Source organism: Aureobasidium melanogenum, assembly GCF_000721775.1.
Source record: "Aureobasidium melanogenum CBS 110374 unplaced genomic scaffold scaffold_10, whole genome shotgun sequence".
NCBI lineage: Eukaryota > Fungi > Ascomycota > Dothideomycetes > Dothideales > Saccotheciaceae > Aureobasidium > Aureobasidium melanogenum.
The window spans coordinates 675,262-700,044 of NW_024470062.1; the positions used below are offsets into that span (position 1 = coordinate 675,262).

At 51.0% G+C, this 24,783-nt stretch overlaps 14 protein-coding genes across 14 annotated transcripts; 5 read left to right on the forward strand and 9 right to left on the reverse strand.

The window, feature by feature from the left end:
* Positions 1 to 97: 97 nt before the first annotated feature.
* On the reverse strand, positions 98 to 1,175 carry M437DRAFT_48341 (NAD(P)-binding protein; the record flags this gene model as incomplete). The annotated part of the gene is made up of 4 exons (XM_041021641.1): positions 98 to 208; positions 267 to 403; positions 462 to 1,013; positions 1,070 to 1,175. The coding sequence occupies 4 exons, from the start codon at positions 1,173 to 1,175 to the stop codon at positions 98 to 100; spliced, it is 906 nt and encodes a 301-aa protein (XP_040879951.1).
* Positions 1,176 to 2,342: 1,167 nt separating this feature from the next.
* Positions 2,343 to 3,948, reverse strand: M437DRAFT_32569 (uncharacterized protein; the record flags this gene model as incomplete). The annotated part of the gene is made up of 5 exons (XM_041019235.1): positions 2,343 to 2,869; positions 2,921 to 3,150; positions 3,200 to 3,441; positions 3,494 to 3,696; positions 3,747 to 3,948. Coding segments are annotated over 5 exons (1,404 nt in total), but the record flags the coding sequence as incomplete, so codon positions are not given.
* A 306-nt stretch (positions 3,949 to 4,254) lies between these two features.
* On the reverse strand, positions 4,255 to 4,894 carry M437DRAFT_84614 (NADH-ubiquinone oxidoreductase 21.3 kDa subunit; the record flags this gene model as incomplete). The annotated part of the gene is made up of 2 exons (XM_041028133.1): positions 4,255 to 4,279; positions 4,335 to 4,894. 2 exons carry the CDS (start codon positions 4,892 to 4,894, stop codon positions 4,255 to 4,257), a joined length of 585 nt encoding a protein of 194 aa, XP_040879953.1.
* Positions 4,895 to 5,145: 251 nt separating this feature from the next.
* M437DRAFT_84615 (uncharacterized protein) lies at positions 5,146 to 6,048 on the forward strand (the record flags this gene model as incomplete). The annotated part of the gene is made up of 1 exon (XM_041028134.1): positions 5,146 to 6,048. One exon carries the CDS (start codon positions 5,146 to 5,148, stop codon positions 6,046 to 6,048), a length of 903 nt encoding a protein of 300 aa, XP_040879954.1.
* Positions 6,049 to 6,379: 331 nt separating this feature from the next.
* M437DRAFT_75451 (dynein light chain, cytosolic) lies at positions 6,380 to 6,947 on the reverse strand (the record flags this gene model as incomplete). Its single annotated transcript, XM_041026427.1, has 4 exons — positions 6,380 to 6,658; positions 6,716 to 6,790; positions 6,844 to 6,882; positions 6,936 to 6,947. 4 exons carry the CDS (start codon positions 6,945 to 6,947, stop codon positions 6,380 to 6,382), a joined length of 405 nt encoding a protein of 134 aa, XP_040879955.1.
* Positions 6,948 to 7,876: 929 nt separating this feature from the next.
* On the forward strand, positions 7,877 to 8,330 carry M437DRAFT_48259 (vacuolar transporter chaperone 1; the record flags this gene model as incomplete). The annotated part of the gene is made up of 2 exons (XM_041021625.1): positions 7,877 to 7,910; positions 7,978 to 8,330. The coding sequence occupies 2 exons, from the start codon at positions 7,877 to 7,879 to the stop codon at positions 8,328 to 8,330; spliced, it is 387 nt and encodes a 128-aa protein (XP_040879956.1).
* Positions 8,331 to 8,681: 351 nt separating this feature from the next.
* Positions 8,682 to 9,860, reverse strand: M437DRAFT_48426 (dihydroceramide delta(4)-desaturase; the record flags this gene model as incomplete). Its single annotated transcript, XM_041021660.1, has 3 exons — positions 8,682 to 9,350; positions 9,405 to 9,683; positions 9,735 to 9,860. The coding sequence occupies 3 exons, from the start codon at positions 9,858 to 9,860 to the stop codon at positions 8,682 to 8,684; spliced, it is 1,074 nt and encodes a 357-aa protein (XP_040879957.1).
* A 1,328-nt stretch (positions 9,861 to 11,188) lies between these two features.
* Positions 11,189 to 13,816, forward strand: M437DRAFT_48834 (uncharacterized protein; the record flags this gene model as incomplete). The annotated part of the gene is made up of 2 exons (XM_041021730.1): positions 11,189 to 13,255; positions 13,388 to 13,816. The coding sequence occupies 2 exons, from the start codon at positions 11,189 to 11,191 to the stop codon at positions 13,814 to 13,816; spliced, it is 2,496 nt and encodes an 831-aa protein (XP_040879958.1).
* A 207-nt stretch (positions 13,817 to 14,023) lies between these two features.
* On the reverse strand, positions 14,024 to 15,270 carry M437DRAFT_84620 (uncharacterized protein; the record flags this gene model as incomplete). Its single annotated transcript, XM_041028135.1, has 2 exons — positions 14,024 to 15,136; positions 15,196 to 15,270. 2 exons carry the CDS (start codon positions 15,268 to 15,270, stop codon positions 14,024 to 14,026), a joined length of 1,188 nt encoding a protein of 395 aa, XP_040879959.1.
* Positions 15,271 to 15,851: 581 nt separating this feature from the next.
* M437DRAFT_48803 (putative exocyst complex component Exo84) lies at positions 15,852 to 17,939 on the reverse strand (the record flags this gene model as incomplete). Its single annotated transcript, XM_041021723.1, has 2 exons — positions 15,852 to 16,167; positions 16,216 to 17,939. 2 exons carry the CDS (start codon positions 17,937 to 17,939, stop codon positions 15,852 to 15,854), a joined length of 2,040 nt encoding a protein of 679 aa, XP_040879960.1.
* A 323-nt stretch (positions 17,940 to 18,262) lies between these two features.
* M437DRAFT_66163 (protein import receptor MAS20) lies at positions 18,263 to 18,842 on the forward strand (the record flags this gene model as incomplete). The annotated part of the gene is made up of 2 exons (XM_041024690.1): positions 18,263 to 18,694; positions 18,750 to 18,842. 2 exons carry the CDS (start codon positions 18,263 to 18,265, stop codon positions 18,840 to 18,842), a joined length of 525 nt encoding a protein of 174 aa, XP_040879961.1.
* Positions 18,843 to 19,081: 239 nt separating this feature from the next.
* M437DRAFT_66164 (mRNA cleavage and polyadenylation factor IA/II complex) lies at positions 19,082 to 20,512 on the reverse strand (the record flags this gene model as incomplete). Its single annotated transcript, XM_041024691.1, has 1 exon — positions 19,082 to 20,512. The coding sequence occupies one exon, from the start codon at positions 20,510 to 20,512 to the stop codon at positions 19,082 to 19,084; it is 1,431 nt and encodes a 476-aa protein (XP_040879962.1).
* Positions 20,513 to 20,791: 279 nt separating this feature from the next.
* Positions 20,792 to 21,895, reverse strand: M437DRAFT_16472 (SAICAR synthase-like protein; the record flags this gene model as incomplete). The annotated part of the gene is made up of 3 exons (XM_041018863.1): positions 20,792 to 21,600; positions 21,667 to 21,806; positions 21,864 to 21,895. Coding segments are annotated over 3 exons (981 nt in total), but the record flags the coding sequence as incomplete, so codon positions are not given.
* A 694-nt stretch (positions 21,896 to 22,589) lies between these two features.
* On the forward strand, positions 22,590 to 24,557 carry M437DRAFT_84625 (uncharacterized protein; the record flags this gene model as incomplete). The annotated part of the gene is made up of 6 exons (XM_041028136.1): positions 22,590 to 22,703; positions 22,768 to 23,094; positions 23,148 to 23,233; positions 23,290 to 23,307; positions 23,358 to 23,615; positions 23,669 to 24,557. 6 exons carry the CDS (start codon positions 22,590 to 22,592, stop codon positions 24,555 to 24,557), a joined length of 1,692 nt encoding a protein of 563 aa, XP_040879964.1.
* Positions 24,558 to 24,783: the final 226 nt, after the last annotated feature.

A 24,783-nucleotide genomic window follows, 5' to 3' on the forward strand; every position in this document is an offset into this window, starting at 1 on the left:
AGACTTCTATTGCTGTGTGAGCTTGATGCATGGGCGAATAATTATGCACGCCGCGTTGCCACAGTGTCTCACAGGTTCTAGAATTCGTTAAACTCATCTATACGCTGAACTTGAAACCTCCGTTACAACTGATGACAGAGCCAGTAGTATACGCAGCATCGGGGGTACAGAGCATAGCGATGACTCCCGCGGTTTCGGATTCGTATGCCTGGTTCATAAATAAGTTTCCTAGATTCGCTCCCAAAGTATAGTGTAGCATGACTTACAGGACGGCCTCCGGCAACCTCGGCACCCTTGACCAAGTCGTCGCTGTCAACGCCAGGGCGGACGGCTGCGAGAGGTGTGTTCTTGAGCCAAGGTGCAATACCCTCTTGGAACTCTTTTGTGACTCCGCTCCACATATCTGCGAGGGAATTTAGGGTCAGCATTGGGATAAAAGCAACAAGAGCAGCGACACCTACCAGTCATGACGGGGCCCGGGTTGATGGCGTTGACAGTAGTTCTCTCGGCCAACTCACGAGCCCAGGTGCGTGTCATGGCCTCGACGGCAGCCTTTGAGCCTCCATAGACACTTTGTTGGCTGAAGCCACAGCTAGCACTAACACTGCTAACATTGACAATACGGCCACTGCGGTCAGTAGGCAAGTAGGGCAAAGCAGCCTTCATGAGGAAAAGAGGGCCTCTGACGTTGACTCGGTAGACAAAGTCAAAGTCGTCAGCATCGCAGTCCTCAATTGAACGATTGGATGCAACGCCAGCATTGTTGATGATGATGTCGATTTGAAGCTTGCGTGTCTTGGGGTGGGCAAAGTGGTTCAGTGCTGTGGCGACGAGATGTGCAGGGCCATTTTCAGTGCCCATGTCGGCTTGCACGGGCAAGGCCTTGATTCCATGCTCTTTCTGGAGGCGCTCGGCCAATTGTGTCGTGATAGATTCGGACGAGTCGGAGGTGTAGTTCATGATCAGAGAGCAGCCCTTGGAAGCGAGGTTCTCGCATGTCGCAGCACCGATACCTGAGTGCTTTTCAGCAATCGTTCGACCTGAATCTCCATGGTCGATTTATGTTTACCTCTAGAGGCGCCAGTGACAATGGCAACCTTGCCATCTAGCACTCTGTATCCATTTCCACTGCCAAGGTTGGTTGATGCGGTACGGGTGACTCCTGGACGAGACATGATTTGTTGCGGTGACCGGTATTGAGTTCTGCTGTGTGATTGGATGCAGGGCACTTTATTGTGTACTTTGGCTTGGTATAATTATATTGTCCACGTTATTGTGTCCAGTTCGCCTTGGTGGGGTTAAATAGTGGTGACGAATGACGAATGTGGGGAGCTCAGTCTGCCCATTTAACCGCACCGGATAAATTGCCATCTTTCTACCGCGAGAGAAATATCCCTGAACCACAAACTGCAACAAGTACTACAAAGAAAGCTACTGGACAGCAAAGCAACAGAACCAATACCTCATCGCCGCACGCTGCGTCGAGAGCTGGAGAAGACACCTGCTCTAGAGCTGAACATGTTACTCGACATGGCTCTTGACGCCGTTGAGCCGCCCTTAATACCCCGTATATCGGCTAGTGCTCCGTCATGACTTGGCCCTTTCCTAGCTTGAGGAATGTTAATGCTCGATGCCAAAGACGGGACTTTAGAAGGCAATGGACGAGGTCGGTTAGAATATTGGGACGACTGCATCGTTCCGTGTCTCGAATCAACCATTGGCATTGAACTCTGGTGCATGTCTGGTCTCACGAATAAACCATTGGAATCTCTCAAACTTCGGGTCGCCAACTCCTGTACACAACCATCAAATGGTACGTCGAAGTCATAAGCGGGCTCTCGACCAAGCTGCGGGTATTGGACGAGAGAGAGACCATTCATTGTTTGAGATCGTGATTGAGAGCTGCTTGGTGCAGGTCTCCGAGGGTGAGCCATCTTGAAATTTGGCATCGTCTGGTGAGACGTCCTTTGGGTCATCGGAGATGAAATACTGTGGTGTTTCGGGTTACGCCTCTGGTCTGCTCGGAAGAAAGGACTGGTCACCGAGATGCTATTTGAATGTTGTATAACATTGTGTTGTTGTGGTGATGGAGTATAAGGTCTGTTCGATGGACGATCGGCCGATGGTCGAAAGGCGCCGTATCGAACTTGCGATGCACGATACGGTGACTGATTTGCCCTTGGTAGGATGCTCTGAATAGGCAATTGCTCGAATGATTGGTGTTGTTGATGATAGTCTGGACGCGGTGGGTGCTGGCGAGCTGCTAGGTAGGTACTATACGATTCCTGTGGCTGTCTGAGCGTACTGTGTGGCAAGGACTCAGTATCTCCTCCAGTATCATACTGCTGATGAGACGGTATGCTCGATATGAGTCGCTCAGAAGTGATGAAGTCAGACCTTGAGACATCATCGATGCTGTCGACCGGCTGAATCTTCCTCTTTAGCTGCTTCGGGGGCCTGAATGGTGCTGCTGGTTTCGCGAAGTCCGAGTCATCTGACTGCAAAGCACCACTCATATAGGGCGGACCGTCAGACCTGGTGTTGGGTTCGTGATTGGCCTCTGTACGTTCCCATGGCACCCAAGTCTCATGCTGAGCACTCATTCCCTGAGGACCAGCACATACATCGTCGCTTCGATTGGCAAAAGTGGGTTGCAAATTGTTGGTTTGATACGGAACAGGTGGTGGTTGAAAATGTGTGCTTCTGGAAGTGATCCTCTGTGTGAGGGATGATGCGGGCGGAAGCCTTATCCCAGGCCGCTTCTGAGCTGGTAAATTCCTCGACGGGCTCTGCGTGTGTTGCGGTATGTAGCGGTAGTCGGCTATCTTTTGCCTCTTGTTACCGGTTCTCTGGATGTCGTCTTCGGTGTCTGGCACGATATTAGAAGTTGTTCTTTTGCCATTTACTCTGTCTTCCTTACATGTCCTTGAGGAATCGGCCCGCAGAGTAGTGCTCGAGACACTGGGGATATGATCCTCGATAATCCTCGGATCGGCTCGATCAGCGCGTTCGCTAGGTCCGGTGTGTGAAGTTGTCGCTCGGCCATTTGACGCATCATCCTCAAACAATCGCGAAGGAGGAAAGGTGTAATCGAATCGAGGGGGAGGGTAACCGAGCGCACTCAGGTCTTCATTGCGACGATCTAGCTCTCTATTTGGTGGAGTCAGCAAGTATCGAAGCTAAAGCTGACCAGACTTACTGTTTCACCAGGGCAAACTGCTCAAGATAATGCTTGATCTCAGGCTCTCTGGCTTTGCGTCTTCTTTCTGCTTCCTCTGCCAATGCAATTCGCTCGGTTAATGTTTGGATTTCTGTCTCGGCCTCCGTCTTTTCCAATTTCATTCGGTCTGCTTGGTCTTTGAGATGAGAGTGTGCCGTCTGCAGATTACGATATTTAGTTGCGACTGCGATTCCATATGTGACGAGGCCGAGGAACTGAAACTGAACCACTATTAGTTGCAATTCGCAGAAGACTGCATATTTGGCACCATACCCGTAGCGCGTCCATGCCACCCTCTTTACTATCAAGAGCTACAGGCGGACATTGGAAGAAGTGCTGAGGGATCTCCGAATCGTATTGACCTTTGGAGAAGCCATTGACGGCATACATCTGCTTAAGCGCGCGATTGTTCTGCCTGTTGACACATACCGGACAGACGGCACGGGGTGGTTGTCCAGCGGGATGGAATGGAGGAGCTGTTTTCCACATAAGGTTCATATCATAAGCAGAGAGCGCTCAAGCCTACCTCCACCCTCGAGGTGTTTTGCACATACAAGATGCGCGCATTCGGTCATCCAAAGCTTAGCGATCGGTTTTCGGATACCTTCGAGTTCTTTCTCATCCGGTGAGGGGCTGGGCATGTCACTAATGGAGTCATGGCAGATGTTACAGCTGAAGATAAGGTCAAGTGGCTGAAGATGCTTCGGGGAGTCGGATTCAGTGGCCATGATATTCGATTGTGGTTGCAATTGAACAGGTATGTAGGTTAGCAGAGATCATTGCGAGAGAGACAGATTTCACGCAGGTCGCGACGCTTAGCTTGGGCGTGCCTGCCCGTCTCGACCAAATCGAGGCAAATCTAGGAAGGTGGTGCCTGCCTACGTTGGACACTCTTACAACAGCACGTGCCATGCTTTGTGACAATCAGAACTTTGTCTCTTTCAAGTCAATCGGGAAATTCATAAGAGGCAGTGTTTGAAGGCATGTCGAATTTGGAACGTCTAAGGAAAATAAAATGTACATGTTCGATGCATCTATTCGAAAGTTCTGCAAGGGTAGCTGTAGCGAGTCAGTAAACCTGGCGTGCATGATGAAAGGCACTTGAGGCACGTACTTTGAGGCGTAAGACTGCTCCTTGAGCATCTCATAGCGCTTGGGAGTGGAGGAAGGGTATCTTGAGGTAGGGAATGGAGGCAGTCCGTTGGGGCCCAGCACACTGAGACCAGCCTTGTTGTCCTTTTGGAAGAAGGCCGAAAGACCCTTCTCACCCTCCTCCTTCAGCGAGACCAACTGCTTGGCACCAGCATCGCCAATTTGCAGCACATTCTCCTTGGGATTTTGAGCACTTCCAACAGTCAAGAGGCCGACAACGTCGGGCTGTTTGACAACGCTGAGCTTGGGGTATTGTCTGCGGACGTCGCGCTTCCAGTAAGGGTTCTCGGCAAGGTCGGCGGCAGGAACGGTGGTTGGGTCATCATAGAGCTTGGGGTCCACGGCACCAGGCGAGGGCAGACGGTACTGGGGGTTGAGAGGGACACCCGAGGAGCGCTTGGGGTCGACAGCGAAGAAGTCACCGATGCGCTTCCAGATGCCGGTCGGTTGCACCGTGTATTTCTTGTAGGCGGCGTGTTTGCCGGCAGCCGAAGTGGCCAATTTCTTGAGCTCGGCGACCATGTTGGATGTGAATTGGGTATGCGACGGTCCAAAGGCGACGATGAATTGACGACGACGAGCTTGGCTGATGTTCAAATGCCTTGTCCGGGATTGGATGGGACGTTGTCCGTGCACTCACTTCACTCACATCCACCAATACCAGACTACCACACAAGCTCTATCCAAGAACCCCGGAGCTGTTGTATTGGAGAGGAATTCTCTCTGCTGTGCTTGTGTAGGGAGACCACAAGAATCGAACATATAGTTGCATCATGAGCACCACAACAAGTTCGGTGCGCAGCATCCTGCCACAACTCGAGGCAGCTCTCAAGTCTTTCCAATCTTCTAATTCCAAGTTTCGCATTGTCCGAACTATCAATCCTTCTGCTACAAGTCCGCCCTCTCCAAAGACTCTGTTCATCCTCGATTCATCCTTCAATCCGCCCTCTAAAGCCCACTTGGCTCTTGCCAAATCTGCCTTGCACTCTTCTTCAACAAAGCAGCATCAGGCCCCATACAGGCTGCTTCTTCTTTTCAGCACTCACAATGCCGACAAAGCTCCCTCCGCGGCCTCATTCCCTCAGCGTCTGGCGCTCATGGCCATTTTTGCTGAGGATCTGCTGAAAGATCTTCAAAGCGCCGCCAACCACAAAAACTATGTACTGCCAACCGTCGACATTGGCTTGACCACTGCTCCTTATTACACCGACAAAAGCTTAGCCATCTCAAAAGAAGGCTCCGAGCATTATCCAGACTCTCCCAAACATGTTCATCTTCTGGGCTTTGACACTATTACTCGCTTCTTCGCAGCCAAGTACTATCCTAACTTTAGTCCGCCACTCTCGGCGCTCAATCCTTACTTCGATGCAGGACATCGGCTGCGTGTGACTCTGCGACCTTCAGATGAGTATGGTACGGTTGAATCGCAGCAGGAATTCGTGAACTCATTGGCTAGGGGTGACATGGAATCTGATGGAGGCAAACGGGAATGGGCTTCACAGATCGAAGTGGTACATGCCGAAGAAGGTGTGGGTGTGAGTAGCACGAGGGTCAGAAAAGCAGCTAAGCAACAAGACTGGAACGAGGTTCAGCAGCTGTGCACGCTGGGAGTCGGAAAGGCGGTGATGGAGGACACGATTTACGAAAGCGACGACCGAGGAGCCAAGATGGCCTAAATACTACTCACAAGCATCATGACAATCACTAGGCAATTACAAAGACGCACGCGAGTGTGAACTGGTAAACTTTGGTCTGTCCTTTTGATTTTCGCCCGATATATGCCATAGGCCATCTCGAAATGTCCACGCCATTACCTGGCGTACAGGACGAGTCGAGTAGACTCCCGCGTGATGCTTCGCGTGTGTATGTACCGTAAGAGCCAACGCGGGCGGGAGTCTGACCTTTTGATTCGTATGTTCGTGTCCTAGATACCATGTACAGAGGAGGGCTGAGAAGAGAGCATGCCAGGGCTTGTTATGGAGCCTGGCCGCCGAACGAATCCATTGCTCAGTTGGCAACCCACATGACACAGACGACGACATCCATGCCCTTGGCTTCGCCGCCCTCGTACTTGTAGTTCCAGATGCCGTCCTTCTCGGTGTTCCAGTATGCGCCTGTGGCAGAGTGCATTCCACGGCGACCGACGGTGGCAGTAGAAGCGGTTGCTGATGCGTCGGAGCCAGCGGGACGTGGGTCGGTCAAGTGCTGAATGATGGTGGAGTTCACGGCGAACTTGTACTGGACTTCACCTTTGGATTCGGAGATGAGGGCGGTCAAGATTGATTTCTGTAGAGCGCATCAGATGGCGTCGATTTGGTAGTGGTGGTGTGTAGTGAAGCGTACAATGATTTCAGAGTTCCATTGCTCGGTCTGGGCGTGGTTGTATGTGGTGGCACTGCTGAAGGCATTGTTGCAAGCCTGTTCAGTGTCAGTATGTACAGCGTCAATTGCTTCGTGATCGGGGCGCATACGTCGGCAGCGATCTGGCTGAGGCGGGTTTCGGTAACAGGCTAGATAACAAGGTCAGATGGGAAGCGTCGCGTGCGGGACGGCCATAACGTACGCAGGTGGACATTTTGACGTTGATGGCAAGAGGAGTGATATGCGATTAGTGAAGTGGTACGCGACAGTGAAGTGTATTGGTTGGCTTTGTTTACTATCTGTGATGATGACCCTTAAGTTAATGGCAGCGGAACATTACTCCCGCACGCGTCCGAGCTTCACAGTATAGCTGCTGAAATGCACACTAGTTTTCGTGCTGGAGGTGTAGCCAGTGAAATACTCTAATATTACTTGGTCTCTGTGGAAATCGTTCCTTTACGCAAGGGTTCATGCGTTTTTATAGCTGGAAATAACCATATCACCGTTGGAGAGAAAGCTTACTAGAAGTGTGAGCAGTAAGGAAGCGTGGGCCTGTGGGGTTTTGGTTTGCCTCGTGCAAGACTGAATGTGACAATAGAAACAAATAACAAGCATCTATTGTTCTGATAGGTAGAATCAACTCTCCTGCTACTTGTGTGTATTACAGACAAGGACCATTCATTGACTAGGAGCATTTACATTTACATACTCTGCCCTGCAGTCATGTCTCACTCGTGTAAGCTGCGAGAACGTCTGGGGTTGGACAAGCGTTCGAGCAACGATACACGAAACCACACAGCAAATGAATGTATACAGCAGCTGCCATCTCAACTTAGCCATGGAAGACTGCTGAGCTAGGTCACTACTGAGCGAATGAGCACTTGCAAAAGATCGGTTGACCTTTTAATATCGCGACGAAGAAAATCAGGCATGTCGCTCGTAGAAAGGATCCTGACCAATCACACGGCGCACGTGTCAGATCCTAACCCAGCGTCATGCTCGAGCATTTCACTGCATCAATTGATTGCATCTTTTTTCTTCGCCAGTCCTTCTGAAAGCTCAGCTATCCATTGACGACAGTCTTGTGCACTACCTGCAACTCCTACGGCCAATTCGACCCCTTGCTCACCTCACATCGCCATCATGTCGTCGCAACCACTTCTCCAAACCGCACCTGGTATACAACCCCCATCGAAGCCTGCCGAGACCCAACGAGCTCAAATACTGACTCGATTTGTGAACAGGCAAGCGCATCGCCCTGCCCACCCGCGTTGAGCCCAAGGTCTTCTTCGCCAACGAGCGTACCTTTCTCAGTTGGCTGAACTTCACCGTCATCCTGGGCGGTCTCGCTGTCGGTCTCCTCAACTTTGGCGACAAGGTCGGCCAGATCTCTGCTGGTCTCTTCACTCTGGTCGCCATGGCCACTATGATCTATGCCTTGGTCACTTTCCACTGGAGAGCAAAGAGCATTCGTCTGAGAGGTCAGAGCGGTTTCGATGACCGCTTCGGCCCTACTGTTCTGGCCATTGCCCTGTTGGCCGCTGTCATTGTCAACTTTGTGCTTCGTGTCACCGGAGCTGGTGGCAGCCACAAGTGAGAGCTTCAATGGCCTGCGGAAGCGACCAAGACATAAAAATCGTCACACTCAAGACACAACAACCACAATATAGACTGGCCAACGAGCTGCATTTCAGCCGTTGTCCCACCACCGCGTGGTCATTTTGTATCGTTATGATATCTATACTGAGATTCCCCGAACAATTATCGGCGTTCTGGAGCGGGGTCCTTTGCATGTATATTGAAAGGCAATTCGGAGTATGAATGTACATAATCACAAGAACGAGGCGTTGGATGCCGTCCTCAAAACAGCCGTACTCTATATTTCGTCATTTACTCGTCTCTATTATCTAGCGAATCTGATCTTATCATGGGAAGAACTCGGAGCGAATCAGTTTTGAATCTCGTCTTCCTTCCAAGCACCAACTTTTCTTCCGCCTTCCTTGCGCTTGACTCTGCACCACATGCCGACTTCCTTGTCCATGATGAATTGCCAGATGACACCAACCCAGCTGCGGTGGTAGGGAAGGTCCTGGTAGAATTCCTTGGCAATCTCGTTGACCTTCCAGAGTCTGGTCCAAGGAATAGCAGGGAAGTCGTGGTGCTCGTTGTGCAGTCCAACATTGTAGGTCAAGAGGTTGAGAGGTCCATAGTAAGAGAAAGTCTCGGGGACCGGAATACGTTGCTTGGGATCGCGCGCCTGCTTGTTCTCAAGGGAGGCACGGTCGAAGACGTAGTGCTCGGCAATAAAGTGACCAGCCACAGGGTGCAAAGATCCGGCCAAGAAGCTGCTCAAGATGAAGTATCCAACAGCCTTGCCTCCCCATGACTGGATAAGGATGTAATCGAAGAGAAGCTGGACAGCAATGTTGAGGGCGTGGATCTTTGTCAGAGGGATTTGGTAGACCATCATAGGTCGAAGAGCGTAGAACAGGATCTGGAAAGTGCAAAAGAAGGCCTTGCCAGCAATGGAGTCGAGGAAGAAAGCCTCGAGAGCGGTAGGCAAGTCGGTATCAAGGCCATCGACACCGAGTGATTTGTGATGAGTCAAGTGGTAGGGCTAGTTGAGAAGTTAGTGCTAGTTTGTGGAACAAAGCATTGGAAGCAGACATACTCTGAAAGAGGCCGAGTACGGAATGCCGATGGGCAGGTTGGCGACGATAGCAAACAGGCGGTTCGCCAGACCAGATTTGAATGCAAGGTTATGCGAGATTTCATGGATGGCCAGGAAAAGGTTCTGGTTGGCAGTGGCACCAATGATGTAGGCGGTGAGCCAGAATCGCCAGGACCAGAAAGGAGTGTTGCTGAGAAGGTAGGCACATGTGCATTGGAGGCCTACCACTGCGAGGACAAGGGGAATCGTCAAAGGCTCGGGTCCGCACAATTTGAGCACCTGTAGGCAAGGTCAGCTGGGTTCAAGGAACTGCCAATCAGGAGCAGCGACTACCTCTGGATGTGCCTTGATGATGGCCATGCGGCGGGAACGGTGGGGTTCCTCTGTGTAAGACCAGAAGAATTGGTCATCTTGGTCCTGTTGCTTTGACGGCGCCGGGTCGCTAGAGCTCTTCATGTTGACACGGAGTGTGGGTGACTGCTCGCCCGCGAGCGTCGTGGTAGTAGCGATCGTGCTGGCGGCCATTGCTACTCGAGTTGATTGACAGGAAAGAAAGGACTGGACAATGGCACGACAGATCAAACACGAAGCATCCTGCGACTTTTAACAGACAGTGCTCCGCCTCGCTCACGCTGTGGAGAAGGGTCTCGTACCTTGTACGCGTAAAGTTCCACCTTTTCAAGGGGAACCTCCTGAGATCACCCGGTCGAGGCCTGCCCATTCGCCGCCAGCTCTAATCATTGCTAGCTGGGTGACCCTGCTTGGAATATATCTAGTCCGTAGTACCATCTCCAACCATTGAATCAGACATTGAAAGTTACCGAAATATGAGCATTCTTCCACAGAATCCCAATCAAGAACTCCCGTCACTCTTACGCTCCGTTGAGAGCGATGAATAGAAAGTTCTTGAAAGCTCTTGTGCATATATCACAATCTAGTAGTACCAACATGACACTCGCCCCTGGTCATGACAAAATGATATCTTCATTTCGACAAAGATCGATGTTACTACACGTATGAAGAGTAGTGCGATACTCTAACGTAACCTAGTAGCGCATTGCTGAGTGACAAAAGACAATCAGTATTTGAGGCATTATAAGGTTGAGAATTCGTCCCGAGACGTTGAGAACACAGTATGACTTGGCAGGCGTGCTAATCATTTAACGGACATGACCAAAGACGTGCATCTTGATATCCAAATTCCACACAGCGTGAACTCTGTGGTTCATCTGGTGTATGAGCATTCGGTGACCGTAGAGCAGCGCAGATGATCGAACATTCCACCATGACCCACAACAGAAGGCGCATCTACTCTGTCTGACCGCCACAAAGCCAGCATGCTCAACGACGATATTACGAATGGTATATTAGCCTAGCCTTCATCCCTTCAGACCGTCACCATGGCGAGCATCGTACCAAAGACCATCAATCCCGACGAAGAGATCGAGACATCGGATCTCGAGACCAGTTCAGCCGCAAAAGGCCCACATGGTCACGAGCCGGCGCATGACAGTGAACCATGCCAGAATCATACATCAGAAGCACACGATGACTTGAATATCTCGGGAATCACTGCTATGGATCATGCTGACAAAGATGCAAACGGCCATGCGAAGGACGAATACGCGTCCACACTAGATCTTGATGGTGCTGCATCACAGGAACGCATTGTAGAAGATGCCGAGCCTATGGCATCCGACGTCGAGTCCACACACAAGAGTGTTAATGGCCAAGCAAAGAACGGATCTCAAAACCCCAACCAGCAACAACCAACTCTCCACAGAATGCACAAATTCACTTTGTATGAGACGAATGCTCGATATTGGATCACCGGCTCAGATATCACGGACAAGTATTACAAGCTTTTGAAGATTGACCGCACCGCACCTCCAGGTCAACTATCAGTTTTCGAGGATGAAATTGTGTATAGCAAAAAGGAGGTTACACAACTTCTTACCACAATCGATGATGGCAACAAGGCTACTGGAGGACTACGTGTCAAGTGTAGCTTCTGGGGCATTCTGGGCTTTATCAGATTCACAGACTCCTACTACGTCTTGCTTATCACCAAGCGACAGCAAGTTGCTATGATCGGCGGCCACTACATCTACCAGGTCGATGGTACTGAATTGTTCCCGCTAACTGTCGGGGCTGGCTCTCGATTTGCCCGCGAACGAAACGCTGAAGAAGGTCGTTTCTTGGGAATCTTGAACAACCTCGACCTTACACGGTCATTTTACTTCAGCTATTCCTACGACATCACGCGCACACTGCAGTACAATATCATCCGACAGCGAAATGCGCTCAACCAGGGCATTCAGCAACCCGGTCATGCTTACGACGACATGTTCGTGTGGAACCATCATCTCCTGAGCCCGGCAGTGAAATACCTGAAGAATGCCTTCGACTGGTGTCTACCTATCATACATGGTTTCATCGACCAGTCATCTCTGGACGTTTTTGGACGCACCATTTACATCACGATAATTGGGCGCCGATCACGCTTTTTCGCTGGTGCACGCTTCCTCAAGCGTGGAGCCAATGATCTTGGATATGTGGCCAATGACGTGGAAACCGAACAAATTGTCTCAGAGATGCTTACAACCTCGTTTCATGCTCCCGGGCCTAAGATGTTCTCGAATCCAAACTACACCTCGTATGTTCACCACAGAGGCAGTATTCCCTTATACTGGACGCAGGATAATAGTGGCGTCACTCCCAAGCCAGACATAGACGTCAACATGACAGATCCGTTCTATCAGCCGGCAGCTATGCACTTTGACAATCTGTTTAAACGCTATGGGTGTCCGGTCTATGTTCTGAACCTGATCAAGTCTCGCGAGAGGACACCGCGAGAGTCCAAACTCCTTACAGAATTTCAGAACGCTTTGGCATATCTCAACCAGTTCTTGCCTGACGACAAAAAAATACAGTACAAGGCCTTCGACATGAGTAGGGCTGCGAAGACAAGAGGTGGAGACGTTATTGGTACCCTTGAGGTGATTGCAGAGGAAATTATGCAACAGACCGGCTTCTTTCACAATGGAGAGTCAGAAGACGGGTTATCTCAAGTGCAGAATGGCGTGGCTCGCACGAACTGTATTGACTGTCTGGATCGCACCAACGCAGCTCAGTTCGTCATTGGTAAGCGTGCTCTAGGACACCAACTACGAGCACTAGGCGTGATACCGACTGCAGATATGGAGTACGACTCCGATGCGGTCAACGTCTTCACACATATGTTTCACGATCACGGAGATACCATAGCCATCCAATATGGCGGATCTCACCTGGTCAACACCATGGCCACGTACAGAAAGATCAACCACTGGCATAGTCAATCAAGAGACATGGTGGAAAGCTTCAAGCGCTATTACCACAACTCGTTCCTCGACTCCCAACGGCAAGAGGCATACAACTTATTTCTTGGAAACTACATATGGGCACAGGGTCAACCCATGCTTTGGGATCTCTCTACGGACTACTACCTGCATCATACGGATCCCAAAAAATGGCTGGATCGTCCTCGTAAAAGCTACATACATTGGTTCACGCCAGAGCACCTTGAGCGCCGAGTACTGCCGCCAAAGGCTCAGCGCAGTCAAATTACAAGACAAAGCCAGCATCCGGCAGAATACGACGACTACTGGCTGGAGTACTACAGACCTCTTGCTGTGTCTTCGTTTGTCAAGGTCTATTCTTACAAGATGAACACGAACCATCGATTCCTGCCCGAACGGCCAAGCAAAGACACAAAGTACGATTTCAGCCCTTTCACTCCTCGCATCGACCTGAGTAGAAACTCGCCCGACTCGCCAGAGAAGAAACCTCCGCGTAAGGGTGTGAAGATCGTAGATCCACAGAGCGAAAGCGAGGTGGGAAACCAGCAGCCTGGTAAGAGTGCTGCTGTGACAACCATGCCAGAGGGCATTTTACGAGACACAACAGCGGAACGTACGGCAGCAGATCCGGAGAACCAGAAGTCGGTCAAGATTGCAGATAAGGCTGCGATTACACAAATGACTCTGAACCGTATCTACGAACACTCTCTCAACCCTTCCGTCACGGCCGAAGAGACGAATGAATACGAACGTTACATCACACATCCGACCAAGATTCCACTGGTCGTCTCGACCGAGCTACCACCAGAGACGACTCTCAACCTTGACTTTGTGGACTATGTCAACAGTGGAAAAGCGAGCGTTGACTCTGGTGATGAAGGCAGTAGTGGTGTACTGGAGCCCAGTGAAGAAGACTTGGCTGAGTTTGCCGATTTTCTGACAGTCAGAGAAGATCCATTGACTGTTTGGGAAGAAGATGGAGGGAAGAAGAGATACAAAGCATATCGCCAATGGCTCAAGGGCAAGAGTCTGTTCAAGCAAAGTAAGGTGGATCCGGAGTACCGACCGTAAGATTCAATTGGCTCTCAATCAGTGTATTTCGTGCACTTTATGCTGTGTAGACTAATGATATACCAATATCCTATCTCCAAGACCCACGAAAACTTGTAAAGATATATCTGTCAATCTTGGTGTTTTGTCCTCTGCCTGGTACTGCTAAAAAAGGAGCTCAGATTGCCGCAGCACGTTGATGTCGAGATCTCGAAGTGTCAAAGGGGCCTATTCGAAATTCTGGTTCTGGTAGGATTGACGTGCGAGGGGAGACATGTACTCGTTGTCAAATCGAGTCACAGAGGTGTCATCACTGATCACCGGCGAATCGACAGGAGACTTCTGTCCGGGACTAGCCTCGACTTCAGGAGTAGTTGAGTTTGTCAAAGCTGTGTTGAACATGTCCAGACGGAAAGGAGAATCAAGAGCAGAAGGAGTCATGACATGGTTGTTGCCGTAGGTACTCTCTGGCTTGACCTGTGCGAATGCATTGAAGGCGTCAGGACGAGGGGCTGAGTTGTAGCCGTGGTATGAAACAGGGGGCCGATTGTTGTTGGTGGACTTGTCGGTGTCGCTGCGCTCGTGGACATAGGGGCTTGAGGTGCTTGCGTGGCCGTAGCTACGGAAGTTGAAGGGAACGGCGTTGGTAGGAGGAGCTGGTGTATGCTGGTCGCCTCCATATCCATAGTCTCTGCGCTCCATCTGGACTGGACCAAAGTATGCCGCTCTGTGCTGAGTAGTGAGATGGGAAATGTTTTGAGGCATGGCCACTGTTACCCCTTCGTTCGAGCTAGGATATGAGGAAGGAACAACGCTCAAGCTGACTGCTTCGGATTTGACAGCACCTTCCATGTCGACAGACGTGAGTGATTCCTGCAAATCGCGATGAGAGTCGTCGATCTCGTTCTTGAAGGAGGTGGCACCAACTTCATGAGTTCCAGCGTTTACCATTGCATCAGCCTCCTGCTCATCAGTGCACTCCTCCTTCTTGCCCCAGAAGTCATCATCTTCATTCTTGATCATTGCAGTGTCTTCGTCCTTGATCAAGGTGCCGTCTTCGTTCTTGATCATCAACCCTTCCTCACGCTTGATGCGCATCATGCGGGCGTGGAAACGTTGCATCAATGGCACATCGTCAAGAGATTCGTCATCATCGTCTTCGCCATCGTGAGCGTACATCTTGTCCTTGGCTTTGAACGGGTTCAGTCGACGCTTTCGATCCTTTTCCTTGAAGCCTTCTTTGCTAGACTCTGCCTCGAGTGCTTGACGGAGACGCATCAAGCGCATGCGAGCAGCCGGAGCCTTAATCTGGAAGTAGGAAGCGACCTCATGAAAATCGACCTGGAACAGAGTCAGCAAGATAGTCATTGTTGGCATGACCTGGGTGTGTGATGACATACGGTACTGAAGTTTGAGTGCTTGAAGCAGATGTACAGAAATCGCAGATTGAGCTCAGTATCAATCTTTGCAGGCATCTTGCTGGTTGATGGTGATGGATTATGATTATGTGTGCAGAGTTATCGATGTGAGATGTAGTATTCAATCCTAGAGCTCGTTGCAGCCACCTTAAGTAGACATCAACGTGCTATATCATGCTACAAATGAACGCTGCCAGAATCTTCGTTCCTTGTCAGACAGACAATGGACTGGCAGGCGAATGAGTGGACGTATCTTTTGAGACCACTGTCGACTGCTTGTCATCAAGCCGAGTAAAGTTCGTCTATTCCAGCAATGTACCTTGAAATCTCAAAAGGCAAGGGTAATGCAGGCCAAATTCTCATTCAGCACTAACAAACATGTGCAAACTGAAAACCAGAATGAGATGGCACCATTCAATGGGAAAGATCAGGCCACACATACAAAGGAGTAGCATTCTATACCAACCTTCGTGTTTTGACACAATGATAGTTGTTTGCGGGTTATGAAGACTGGTTGCGAAGGTCTCTGCAGAGCGTAAGCTGATCCAAAAGCAGTACACATGACTGCAAAGCATGGAGGACAGATAGAAGCAGGCCAGCCTGCTTGCATCCTGGAGCCTTTTCAGGTCATTGACTCATCATGTTTGCTGCGTAAGACCTTGTGCAATGAGGCCTGAGAAATCTACACCGGCTTCGCCTAGGACGGCAGCCTGTTCTCGAACGACATCAATGCACTCGTTCCACAAGGGACTTCCTCGTTCCACGCTACTGAGCTGTCGATTCAAGCTCTCGTTGAACTCGTCGATTCGTTCTTTGGCCCACTTGACAACTGCCGATGACGATGTCGGAGGGAATGATGACGAAAAAGTGCGCAAAGTATGTAGAATGATCGCAAACGTGACATAGGAGAGTGCAGTCAGGTGTGGAGGCAGAGATCCGGTGAAAGGAATTTGTCTAGGGGCTGTTAGCGATTGGAAGCAAGTAAGCACAAGTACCACGAACCTAGCTCTTTTCCGAAGAACCTCCTTACGAGATTCTAGGTAGGTGGATCGAGCCGACTCTTCGAATCCGAGCCTCATAAGCCAACCGACATTTTCCTTAGTAGCGGCCGCACCGGAGTTGGTATCTTTCAATCGCCTAGCCAGCATGGTAGCCAACTTAGCGCCACGTTGGTCTAGCTTTGAGAGGATAATATCCTGAACAACATTGTTGCCCTTGATATTCTTTGCCAACTTGCGCAACTTTTCGCTCAAAGCAACAGCATCATCAAAATGCTGCAATGCTATACTAAGATCTAGTGCGTCTACCTGGTTCTCGACCCAACGTAGAGTTTGCTGTTTGCCGTCGACGTCGATGAGCGTTGAGGAAGAATTTAGCGTGGTGCTATCTGTGCTTTGAGCCGAAGCTTTCTTGTAGAATCGAGATTGGCCTGTCAGGAAAGCAAGTTCATCCATGGCGCGATCCCGATGGTCTTGATCTGCAGCCAAGGTCTTGCGAAGATCTTCGACCGATTTACGGAAATGGACGAGCAAGGTATTAACCTCTGTGCCGCCGTCGGACGCACTGGATGAAGCCAATGTCCAAGACTCGCTCCCAATGCGCACGTTGAGGGCAGTGGTTATATTATGTCGATCATCAGAAGCACGTGTGGATATGTCAGTCATTTGAATATCTTGAAGAGGCCAGCATCTCTCGGCGACGAGTTGGGTTTGTGTCTGAGCCTGCTGATAGACCGAAGCACGTTTACTCTGGGGGCTGGAGTTCATTCCAGGAGGATCAAAACGCTTCTTTTCACTAGCCAAGAGCAAGTGGTCGTTGAGGAGGATGACATGAACACGCCGACGGGGCTTCCAAGTGGCAGCGTTCAATTCTAGCCAGCGGCCAGATTCGTATACGATATGACGTCCTGGCACAGCAGGAAGAAACTTTTGAGAGCCCTCGACGCGTTTCCACATGGCCTGCAAGTGGGTGGACCATAAGGCTTCGAGGTTAGCAACACTGCTACGATTCTGACGCTTTCGACTTTGTTGTTGTGCATTCTGGTCCTCGTGGTTGGAGCCAGCAGAGGTAGCATGCGACAATACGCCAGTAAGTTCGGACATTAGAGCTCTAAGTGTATGCATCTCGGACTTGAGCTTGTCGGCTTCATTGGAAATGTGAATGAACTGGGTACGGTTTTGGTAGACATTGTGTTGTAAGTCTGTCGAGGTGCGGTTCTTGAGCTTGCGCAGGTCCTGCTGATAGGCGTGGATATCGGACTCGGAGGCGTCTTGCAGCAGAATGCTCACATATTGGTCGGGCTGGAGGTCGGGATCGCGCAGGGCATTGACGTCGACTCTGATGCGTTCGCCACGGCGGTCGGGCGAGCGATTGGGACGCGATTGGGCGAGGTGGGCAGGGATGTTGGGTACAGAGGGAGCTCGTTCGGCATCTTGGGGATAGTTGGCGAAGCGGGTCGAATAGCGACGCTTGACTAGGTCGGCGGTACGGTCAGGACCACCCAGCGAGGGTCTCGGACGGGGTAGGGCAAGGCTGGTCTGGCTCGTCTGACTGTTGTTGCGAGGGGCAGTATCCGAGGAGTGGGAGTGCTGCAGCGGCGGAGGATGCAATGAGGGCGTCGAGTCGTTCTGCTGTGCAGGGACTATCTGGCGGGGGGCGCTGATCTGAGGACGTTTGGTCGTCTTCTTCTTGCGCAGCGAGACGATGCCCTTGGCCTTTTCCGACATGTTGGACTACTGAGGCCGACAATGAGTTGTGGCTTCCGAAGGGTAGTGCCAGGGTGAGCGGCTGGCCCTTGGTGTTTGGGGAGACGCGACTGGGCTGGAGGCTGAAGCTAGGCAGTGACGCGGGCCGACGCGGGCTTGGTTGGACTTTGATGTGGAGAACCTGGCAAGTGCAAGATTCCATGAAGCTGCTTGAGAAAAGTCCATCATCAGTCGCCCACCACACGTGCATATCCACAACTCACGGCCATCTGTCGCCCGCCCTCGCACAACAACCTGCGCCTGTCCCCTCCCGCTTCGTCTAAGAAACTCACACACATCTCACCATGGCCTCAACAACACCCTCCTCAGGCGTCCAGACGTCGACCATCGTCCTCGCAACCCTCGGTACCGTCACCACTGCTGCCCTCGCATACGCCGTCTACTTCGACTACAAGAGACGATCCGACCCTGCCTTCCGCCGCTCGCTCAAGCGCCAACAGAAGCAGGTCTCCAAGGCCGCCAAGGACGAGGCTGTTGCCGCCGAGAAGGGCCAGAAGGAAAAGATCCGCCAGGTTGTCGACACTGCCAACGACGAAGGCTTCCCCACCGACCCCGAGAAGACCGAGGAGTACTTCATGACAGAGGTCGCCCGTGGTGAGCAGATGTGCCAGGATGGCTCCGACCCCGTCGATGCCGCCCTTTGCTTCTACAAGGCCCTCAAGGTCTACCCTCAGCCCAGAGAGCTCATCAACATCTACGACAAGACTGTCCCCAAGGTACAACCTCCACCACGCCTCCGCCACCTACCACTCGTATACTGACACACCACAGCCTATCCTTGATATTCTCGCCGAGATGATCGCTGTCGACAGCAGCATAAAGGTCTCCTCTGCTGCTGCTCCCGAGTCCGAGCCCGTCGAGTGAATCCCGTTCTCGTCCACATAGATCCTCTCCACGACACCTCCCTTTTCCTCATCCTCCTCTTCATGCCTGTACCATCACCTCATTCTGTACATATACCTCACGTCTTGGGTCTCGAAATCTTGCAAATCAGTCCTTTTTTCCCATTAATTGGTTTAAAGCTTTCTCCGAATGCTACCCTTCGTAAAAATGTTTTTGTCTTCCAATAACGCCACGCTCTTGTCAAATCCATAACCATTTGTCTATGCAACCAGATCGCCCACACCTTCAGGCCAGTTGCCCCAAACCAATGCTCGATCGCCCCACCTGCTGGGATGCGGTGCCAGGAACCGTACCTTTTTCCTCGTTTCATCCACCTCGGCTACGTAAACAAATCCCATGACACAACTGTCGCGCACATTATCCAGTGACGAGTTGCCCGAGCAGAACTTGACTGACAAGATTGCATTGACCATTCCTTGACTTGGTGTCACCTTCTCCAGCGATGTTGTAGGACCTTGACCAGCCGCTGATTCGTCATCGTAGTCCATACCAGGCATGAAGGACGATTGTGCATGTGATACAGAAGGATCGACTGCCTTGTAGACAGTCAAGTCGCCAAAGTCCCACCATTGGCCATGTGGGTTCAGTGATGTCCTGCTGTCGCCAAAAAAGTAGTTCTTAATTTGTTGCTGACGAGCTTGACGCATAAGTGCCTCATCTCTGGCCACGGCGCCGCCTGACTTTGATATGCGAAAGACGTGAACCACATCTTCCGAGCTCTTGGGGCTGGCGAATTTGCGTAATAGGTCGTTGTACAATCTCTCCGAGCCTAGTGTGAGGACGAGGTTTATGCTGAATTCTGATATGATATGCATGAGGAGATCGTAGCCGCCTTTTGGTTGGTTGACACTTCCAGGTGTGTCGATAATGATGCCATTCTGCTTTGCCTCGTCGTCTTCCTCGAGTCTGCTTGTAACAGCCAGAGCAGCGCGTGTGACCAGAGGTTTGAACATGCGCGTGTTATCTTCGGGAGACGCAAAAGGGAAATGGTAGACCAGCGGTGTCTTGACAGGCACTCCAGTAGGACCAGAAACCGGACTGCTGCCCCAGCCATCTTCGACATCCAGCATGCTGCCCATTGTGACTGCACTTAGACTGCCGGGGATGCTGAGTAGGCCTTCACGCGGATCCATATTGACGACCGTCGGTGTCCTTCCCATCTTCAAGCTCCATGCGGTCAAGCACTTGAGCAAACTCGTCTTTCCGCTATCATCAGGGCCCACGATCAGAACGCGAGGGCCGCCATTGCTGTCCCTGCCAACCCCAGCGTCGTCGCGCGCCGTCTCCAGCATGCCGTGAACGTTCAACCATTCCACCATTGCCTCTGTTTCGGATCCGACATATTCGCTGTCGACCTCTCCCTGCAGCTCCAAGGTGCAGCCATGCCATGTGAAGACGGCGCCTTTTGTTCCGCTGAAAGTGTAGGTCGTACTAGGCGCTAGCTCGCTGCCAAATATCTCTGCTGTTCCTCGTACTAGGCGTATGCGGTATAGTTTGGCAAAAGCGACCTCGAAACGTAGTTCTGAGCGTGCGGGCAGCTCTTCGGTTCGTGGAGGCGCATGCGACGCAGCGTCCGGTTGCGGTGTCGCCGTCGATGGCGCCGAGAGGGACAGACCAGGTAAAAGCGACATCGAGAGCGACGTAAGATTGGGTATGGTGTTGTTGCTCGAGCCAGAGTGGTATGTATCGGCGCAGCTTCAGATGGTGGGGGTTTGGTAGAGGCTGAAATTTGCTGCACAATTCAAGCACGACAATAACATTACTCAATTGATTGTTTTGCTTTTATTCCGCATGTTATTGGAGTGAAGCAACTAATCAGAGTTTGCCTTCGGATACTCCGACAAGCAGTTCTACTTAGAAAACAGCCGTCACTCATGCTAGAGTTCAGCTCCCTCGTGGCCGACTTGCTTCATCAACTTCTTCAAGACCTTGCGGACACTACGTATACCAACCAGCATATTCTCGTCTGGGCCTTGTCCGGGTGTCCATTCTGCATGAGCAAAGTCGATCATTTTGATGTCAAATAGCTTTGGGCCAGCTTGCTCATCCTCTTCGTCGTCATCATCTTCATCGACTTCTTCATCTTCTTCTCTCTTTCCTGCTTGGCTCTTGACTAACACGTCGTCCGAGTCTCGATGCTGTGCCATTTGTGCAATGGCAGAATTAAGAGCCTCCTTCCGCGCATGCGGATCTCCTTCATAGACGAACAGCAAGCTCGCTGAATACATCCGACTCTCTTGGTTCGCGATGATCTGTTCTATAGATTCAACAGCCTCCTCGATATTACTGATGATGTCTTCAAGAAGCTCTGAAGATTCTGTCTTCTGGTCAAGACAGAGGAAGGTTGAGAAAGCATCCTTTACGTTGACCGACGTCAAATTTCGACCGTAGAATTTGTCGAACACTTTGTACTCTCCTGAGCCTTCGGGATGCCATACCTTCATGCCCGCTATCCTGAAACCGAGCGAACCACTGGTCGTCTGAGACGCGACATTGTCCAACTTGGTACGTTTGGCGGGTGGTGCATCATCTGCCCACAGTCGTTTACCCAACTTCACATCGACGAAATTGGGCTTTTTGAAGCCAGCCAGTACGTTTTCCAAGACAATGGCAAGTCCTGTGTCCAGTTTCTTCCCTCGTAGGGGATTACTCGGGTCGGCTAGATCTTTTGTGTCCTTGACTTCTGATTCATCTTCTAAAGCGGCGGGTAGAACAATTGCTTCATTGCCAGTAGAATGAGAAGCGGCGGTGGTGAGATGGTTTTGGAGTTCTTGAGACTGACCACGCTGTAGACTACCCATGAAGGTCGGCATCAGTTGGGCGAATTCTGGGTGCTCAGCGTTGGAAACCTCGTAAAATTCCACCTCAGCAGCAACACATGGTTTGATGACCAGACTACCCGATTCGTCTGACATGACGCCGTCGCTAATGTCTGGTCAGTCTTGTGGCCTTTATAGACTTCAACCGGGCGCAGACACTTACTGGCCAGCTGCGACATTGTCGAAGGCGACGAGGGAGTCCCATTTCAGGCCATGATCCGCCATTGTTTATCTGTTGTCGTGAGACTTGGGGAAACCGTGAGCTGTGGATGTACGTCGGGTGGCGCTCTGCGGACAAGTGACACATCAGCCACAATCGTGGCGCACTCCAGCTCTTCGCATATACTCCATGCCTGGCTATAGAACTTATTGGCGCATTCTTTCACTCATTGTCTCGACTGCAGCCTTTCTTGCGGTAGCAGTGAGACACTGAGGTATGGCATAGTGCTGTACACCAGTGCCCCCAAAAGAGCTGTTTGATTTGGTTCTCTCAAGATGTTGAAGAGTTTATACCTTCATTTCAACTTTCTCCTTCTGGGCACCTCTTAACTGAGATGAACAAGTACGATTCCTTCGAGAAATGCCAGGACAGCATAGTGTCTGTAGATTGAATGTCTACCCCTGTGTTCCTTCACCGCAGTTGCCTACCAATAATCTTTGTGACACGTCCAATCCCAGCCTGCGTCTTCCCGCTTTGCGTCGACTGATTACTGCTTCACTTCGGATTGCAAGCTAGTTTGTCATTTCTCGTTTGTCTTCCATCTAATAGCTACACTTTCTCACCTCCAGCCTTTGTTCTTTGCTTTGCGACTTGTTCGAACTCTCTTTTCTTCTCCACATCCCTCTTACCGGTCTTCTGCTGCATCGTTCACCAGATACCGAGTTCACCATGGAACCCACTGAGAACACTCCTCAAGAGAACATTGAGGTCAGCTCTAATGCTCAAGCTACAAGCGATCTTCAAGCACCGCAACATGTAGAGCATCCTCAAGGAGAAGAAATTGTGAAGCAGGCAAGTTCCATTGCTCCTCATCCACACACATCCACTTCCATCTTACTGTTAACAGGTTGAGTACTACTTTTCCGATGAGAACCTCCCCAATGACGCATACCTTCTCGACAAGATCGCAGGCAAGGAGAATAAGCCTATTGAAATCAAGAAGATCTGCCAGTTCCCCAAGATGCGCAAGTACAAGCCCTACAGATCTGTTGTGGAGTCGTTGAAGAAAAGCACCATGCTTGAGGTTATCGACAACAAGTACATCAAGCGTAAAGTTCCACTCACCATCGAACACATGGCCCCTGAAAAGATCAAGGCGGTATTGGAAGAAGAGCAGAAAAAGAAGGGTTTCAACAGACCTCCTCCTGACCAACCATGGATGACAAAGGCAATGGTCAGTGTTTCAGTGTTCCTTATTGCAGGGACGACGTCTGACTATGCGTGCAGATGAAACCCACGGGCTTCGAAGAGTTCTATGCGGATGCGCCTGTCACTCCTGCTGCATTCAAAGAGGAGCAGTCGCTGTACGACCAGTACGCCCTTTCCTTCAGCCCCTCGTATGCTAACAGACTGCTAATCGCTCTCTTAGGGACATTTCGTTCGAAACGTGAGTCACAGGATCAGTGTTCAGGAGCTCCCACACTAACCTTGCCTTAGACGTATCGAGACAGCCATTCAGCGTTACCGCGCTCGACGCAAATTCCATCAACAGACTGCTCAGGTGTTCAATAAGTTCATGACATATGGTGGTATCGAGGCCGGGCCCAAGATGTTCGGTGGGAACGACAACAGAGACTTGTCTGAGATGGACGCCGCAGACATCGCTGCTGCGACCGCTATACATTTTGTCTCAGAGGACGTTCTTTACACAGACAGATGGGAGGTGGACTTTGCTGGGGTGGCAAAGGGATTTCTGTAAGTCATGGCGACCTGTCCACAATCAGCAGCAGCAGCTGACAATGTCGTAGGTCCTGCCATATCATGACCGAGCTCGAGAGCACTTCAGGCCAGGCCGACATCGCAAGAGTCACCAATGTTATGCGCAACTTCTACAACTACTTGCTGCACCACAACGTCTGCCCGGAGTTCGAGAGCCAGATCCAGGCTGCGCGCAAGGTCTGTGACCTCGCAGACGTTGAGCTCTTCAACGTAGTGGTTGCCAAGGAGAGGCTCCCAGGTCCTTTCAACACAGCCGTCTCGGCTACGCATGGCGGAACTGTCGCAGGCGTGTACAACGGCGAGCATGACTGGGAAGACGCTGGCACCATCAAATGTACTCTGCGAGATTGCCAAGATATCGTCAAGTTCGCCATCTCTGCCTACGGATCTGAACAGCAATATGACAAGCTGAGCGACGTGGGCAAGTTCCAGACTGTCTATCAAGAACAAATAAGCCTGGAAGTGACAAAGGTCGAAATGGCCGACGAAGTAACGCGTGCACTCTATGATGCAGCTCGAGAGAGGAAGTCATTCCTCGCTGCCCTCGGTAAGCTTCATTGTCGTCGCTGGACCTATCCACTCGCACCCAACTTCGATCATTCGGACGAAGCGCTCAGACGACAGCAGACCGAACACACAATGACTCTGTGGGTTGAGGAGAACATCTTGCAATACTGTGCTGTCGGCATGAAGATCGAGGGAGAGGTGCGCGAGCTTGACATTGGTATCAAGTGGCTGGACAGTGTCCGTGCCATCAGCCCTTCATTTTTTGAATGGCTTCCAAACGAATTCTATAAGGAGGAGAAGGTTATGAAGGCCGAGAGCGAAGCACAGCAGCATAATAACCAGATCAACCAGACCGACGTGGGAGAGACCGAGGATGTCGTTGAGGAAGTCTCTCAGACTGAGAGCGCTTGAGAAATCTAGCTCCAATGGGACGCAAACAAGATGGCGGGCGAGATCTGACTGATGCGAAGAGTCAAACGAGCAGACTTCTAGGCCAATGAATAGCAGAAAAATGTTTTACAGACTACAGGATACAAAGCAAGAGTCGTGCATGGTGGTTCAAATAGGAATGACGTGAGCGGAAAAGTGCCGCTGCCGACGACAGCTCCCCTCCCGATTGCGGGGCATTGTATTAGCC